Source organism: Nematolebias whitei, chromosome 11 (assembly GCF_014905685.2).
Source record: "Nematolebias whitei isolate Nwh7 chromosome 11, NemWhi1, whole genome shotgun sequence".
Classification (NCBI taxonomy): Eukaryota; Metazoa; Chordata; class Actinopteri; order Cyprinodontiformes; family Rivulidae; genus Nematolebias; species Nematolebias whitei.
The window spans coordinates 4336688-4341572 of NC_056508.1; the positions used below are offsets into that span (position 1 = coordinate 4336688).

The 4885-nt window shown below is 45.3% G+C and overlaps 1 protein-coding gene across 2 annotated transcripts in view; it reads left to right on the forward strand.

Annotated features, from left to right (window-relative positions):
• The first annotated feature begins 752 nt into the window (after positions 1–752).
• Positions 753–4885, forward strand: part of LOC119417430 (phosphatidylinositol 5-phosphate 4-kinase type-2 gamma) — an 80480-nt gene continuing 76347 nt past the window's right edge. For both annotated transcript variants that reach the window (XM_037684636.1, XM_037684637.1), the window contains exon 1: positions 753–1125. In XM_037684636.1, coding sequence (XP_037540564.1) covers positions 982–1125 — 144 coding nt within the window. In that variant the 5' untranslated portion in view covers positions 753–981. The remainder of the gene's footprint in view (positions 1126–4885) is intronic.

The window sequence follows — 4885 nt, forward strand, 5'->3', positions numbered from 1 at the left end:
GAACACCTCACCAGGGAGGCGTCCAGGAGGCATCCTAACCATAGATGAGGGTAGGAACGTAGATCGATCGGTAAATAGAGAGCTTCGCCTTGTGACTCAGCTCTCTCTTCACCGGTACATCGCCTGCTTCACTGCAGACGCTGCACCTATCCGCCTATCGATCTCACGTTCCATTTCCCCCCTCGTTCGTGAACAAGACCCCGAGATACTTGAACGCCTCCACTTGGGGCAGGACCTCCTCCCTGACCCGGAGAGGGCACTCTACCCTTTTCTGGCTCATTTTAAATTGCATTTCTTTTATTTTGGAGGAGAGCAGAAAAGATGAATATTTAGATCTAATCCAAAAAAGTTCAATCTGGTCCTCTGGACATTCAAAAAAAAAGTATAATTCAACCCCCTGTGAATAGTAAACAGCCATCAGGTGCTAATGATCCATTGTTAGGCTGATGGTCCTTCTTGAGCATGTGATCAGCTGGTTCTGGTTGTCAGCAGCAAACTGGTTGATCCACTCTGAGAAGGTGCTATTTAAGAGACTGAGCTGAATACAGCACCTCAGACTGAGGAAGTCTCAGGTGGCAAAGTGATGGCACACTAAAGAGTATGTGTTGACCCTCTGCTACTACAGTAAATTTAAATTCATTCTTGGATTATTGAGCATGCAACAGGGAATCAGAATGTTGTAGTGTTTCCATCTGCGTCCATGGAGAAGTAGAAAACGATGCCAGGTGTGGGCTCGAGGGGGCGCTGTGTTCTGTAGTTGCGCCTGGTCGAGTCACTAATCACACGGAGTAATGCTCATTTCAGCAGCGCGCGCTGTTTTAGTAAAACACCTGGGGTTAACCTGCCAGAGTTCAGCGCGTCACCTGATTTTCAGAGTAATCTCCGCGAGCAGGAGCTGCTGCCGGAGGCTGCTTTACCCGTAAGGAAGAAGACGTGTCTGCGCCGCCCCAGCTGTCCAGGGGACGACGGAAGACTGCGGCCATGGCTGCCCTCGGTAACCCGGGGACCACGAACCTGGCACCCAAAACCAAGACGAAAAAGAAGCACTTCGTGCAGCAGAAGGTGAAGGTGTTTCGAGCGAGCGAGCCGGTCCTGGGCGTCTTTATATGGGGCGTCAATCACTCGGTGAGTCTGCGGAAGCTAACATGCTAACATCCTGAAGCATGCTCCATGATCCAGGCAGAAACATCTAACGCAGTCGGTCCTCTGGACGGATGCAGAAGGTAAAACCTTGTGTCTTGCTTACGTCCGTCCAGAGGACTGACTGTGTTAGACAGCACGCTCACGTGAGCTAGCATGGTATTAGCCCACAGACAGGTAACAACAAAATGTGACGTCATTTTCACGGAACTGTTTTTCCGTCTTATTCAAACAGATGATCTGAGTTTACATACGAGTGTTAGGTTGTTAATGCCTAATAGTTTTACCGTGTATTTGTTTCTAACTGGATATTAAATAATTGTTCTATCCAGTTCCTGTTTCTATTTATTACTCTAGTCATATTCCAGTCAGCACTATAAATACTGGTTATCTTTGGCACGGCCCCTCCTCTGGAGCTGGACCTCTTCCTCGTCCACAGTCATGTCAAACTGGTTCAAAACCAACAAAGTGATGACCTGACTGAAAATTGTTGGATTGTACACCTGGATTATTGAGCATGGACATTTTTGGTTTTGAACCAGTTTGACACGACTGTCAACAAGGAAGAGGGCCAGCTCCAGAGGAGGGTGTGTGCCAAAAACACCATCTTACCACCAACATAACTGGTTTGTTCCACTTTGGAGTAAGCTGTTCGGGGGAAGAATCAGTTTTGTGTTGTGTGTTTCCTTGACTGATGAAGCCTTCTGGATGGAAGGTGAAACGTTTCAGCAAAGTCCAGATGACCTGACTGAAAACTGTTGGGTTGTAGATGTAGTACAGACGACGGTTTTGATTGAAATTCAAGCACTTAATCTGTCCAGACGTGGTTCATGAAACACTTTTCTAACAGACATAGATGACTGCAATATTTAATGGAAAAGTTTTATTTTTATTTGTAAAGTTTAGTGCAATCTCCAAAGGGCTTTGACTATAAGATGGGGATGTCCTGCAACTACTACATTACATTTTAGGTCCGTATCTATAGTTTTATCCACAATGATGAATAAATAAATAAAAACCAGTCTGTGAGAGAGACCGTTACATATTTTGAAATGGAAAATATTTCAGTCAAAGAGGCAACCCTGTTAAGTGCCCATTTCAATGTTTAACACTTTCATGAGCACACAGAAGTACACTTTAAGAAGAGCCCCCTCCCCACTGAAAGCATCAATTCACACAACACAATGCTAGGCCAGGCCTCACCCTGTGGCTTCATTCTTCAGGGAGGATAACCACTGTTTAACCACTCAGTGCCCTACTCCTTATACTAGCTGTGTTTACATGCGCAAAATTCTTTGACCAGATTGAAATGTTTTCAGGTTGAGGGTGCATTCACACCAGCCCTGTTTAGTCCGCTTTAATCCAACTCTAGCTCGTTTTCATAGAAAGTCCGGTTCGTTTAGGGAGGTGTGAACACCGAGTCTACCGGACTATCTGGTGTGAAAACGACCTAAATAATTCAAATGTATCGTTTACATGGACACAATCCGTTCATGACGAGCGTTCACATGCAGTGGGCTTTTGTTCTGAACAGAAGTACTGACGTGCAGAGTGGTAAACTCTCCTTTAAAAAAAATCACAGATAAAGAAGTTCTACTTCCAGTTTATTTCCGTGATGAACGTAAACAAACCTGAACGCCCAAAATGGACCTGTGACAGGTTTTAATGACGGTGGAGACGTTACTGCACTCCCTGACTGAGCTACAGGTGTAACGGTACGCTAAATCACATTTCAGTTCGATTTAAAGCAGGGCTCGGCTCGGTTCATTTTTGGTACAAAAAAAGACAGTGAAGACTTACAAAACATTTATTTTGAAAATATGTCAAGTAAACAATACGTTTGTATAAAAATAAATAAAAGTGACACATTTGGATGATATTTTAAATAAACACTCTTTACAATAAATAAACTATACTAAGAATAATAAAAATCTTAATAAATACAGCAAGAGTCAGAACCAGAACAATAAGCAGCAACAGTTTACAATCTTAACTAGTCAAGTTTAAGTTTTTGGTCAAAAAGACCAACTTGTCCACATTTTCTCCTAAAATCACAGATCTAGTTGCAGTGAATATCTCTGAACATCTCCAGCGGTGGAGGAAACCTCTCACTAGCAACAGTAGCAGGAATAAAGAGGTAGAGCTTTGATCGTTTTTCAGTGTGGCTGCATTTGGCCTCATTATTAGTCACAGCCTCTTGGAGCTGCTCCCACAGGTGGAACAGGTCCCTGGAAAAGTTCACAGTTCACTCATCACACACTTCTTAGCTGGAGGTGATCTCTGGTGGACTTCCCTGAAGAGGAGGAAGACTCAGCTGCTGTCTCTGTCCCAGACTGGAAATAAAACACAAATAGGTAAAAAAAAAAAAAAAAAGAGTTTATAAGATTAAAAGAATAAAAAAAAAAAAAGTTAAGTAGATAATAATAATGCCCCTCCACATGCTCCGAGGGTCTTGTGAGGGTCAATTCATCTCACAAGACCCTCGGAGCATGTGGAGGGGCATTAAGTGCATAACAGATTATAAAGGAAGGAGTGAACAATGTCCCAAAGACCCATCTCTGCCTGATGCCCTCAACAAGTTCTATGCACGCTTTGAAGACCCGAACAGACCACCCAGCACCAGACTCACCTCACCACCGGATGAAGAGCATCTCAGCGTGACCTCAGCAGAAGTAAGGAGTACCTTCAGGAGGATTAATCCGCACAAAGCAACTGGCCCAGACAACATCCCCGGAAAAGTGTTGAAGGAATGTGCTGATCAGCTCTGCGAGGTGCTGGCAGACATCTTTAACACCTCACTTACCCTGGAGACAGTTCCCACCTGCCTGAAGACTGCCACCATCATCCCAGTCCCAAAAAGCTCTACAGTGACTGGTCTGAATGACTATCGGCCAGTGGCCCTCACCCCGATAGTCGCTAAATGCTTCGAAAAACTGGTCATGACTCACATCAAAACAACCATCAACATCAACGAGGACCCTCATCAGTATGCATACCGTGAGAACCGATCAACAGAGGATGCAATCTCCTCTGTGGTCCACACTGCGCTCAACCACCTGGAGCAGAAAAACTCTTACGTCCGTATGCTCTTTGTGGACTTCACATCCGCCTTCAACACCATGATCCCCCAAACCCTGATGGACAAACTATCCACACTAGGACTAAGCCCCTCCATCTGCAACTGGGTACTAGACTTTTTAACAAACAGACCACAGTTAGTGAGGATCCACAACCTCTCCTCCTCCACCATAACCCTCAGCACTGGCTCTCCTCAGGGATGTGTGTTGAGCCCCCTCCTGTTTACTCTGCTCACATATGATTGTGCAGCTACCCATCCAGGCTGTCACATTGTAAAGTTTGCAGATGATACAGCGGTGGTGGGATGCATCACAAACAATGATGAGTCCAGCTACAGGCAGGAGGTGGAACACCTGGAGAGCTGGTGCAGAGAGAATAACCTTCACATCAATGTGAAGAAGACAAAGGAGATGATTGTGGACTTCAGAAGGAACAAAAACACCTACACCCCCCTGAACATAAGAGGATCTGCGGTGGAAGTGGTCTCCAGCTACAAGTACTTGGGTGTACACATGAATGACAACCTCAGCTGGAGCAACAACACCACCAGCCTGATCAAGAAAGCTCATCAGAGACTCTACTTCCTCAGACGGCTGAGGCGAGCTGGTCTGGGAAGCTCAGTCCTCACCTCCTTCTACAGGTGTGCAGTGGAGAGCATCCTGTGCTC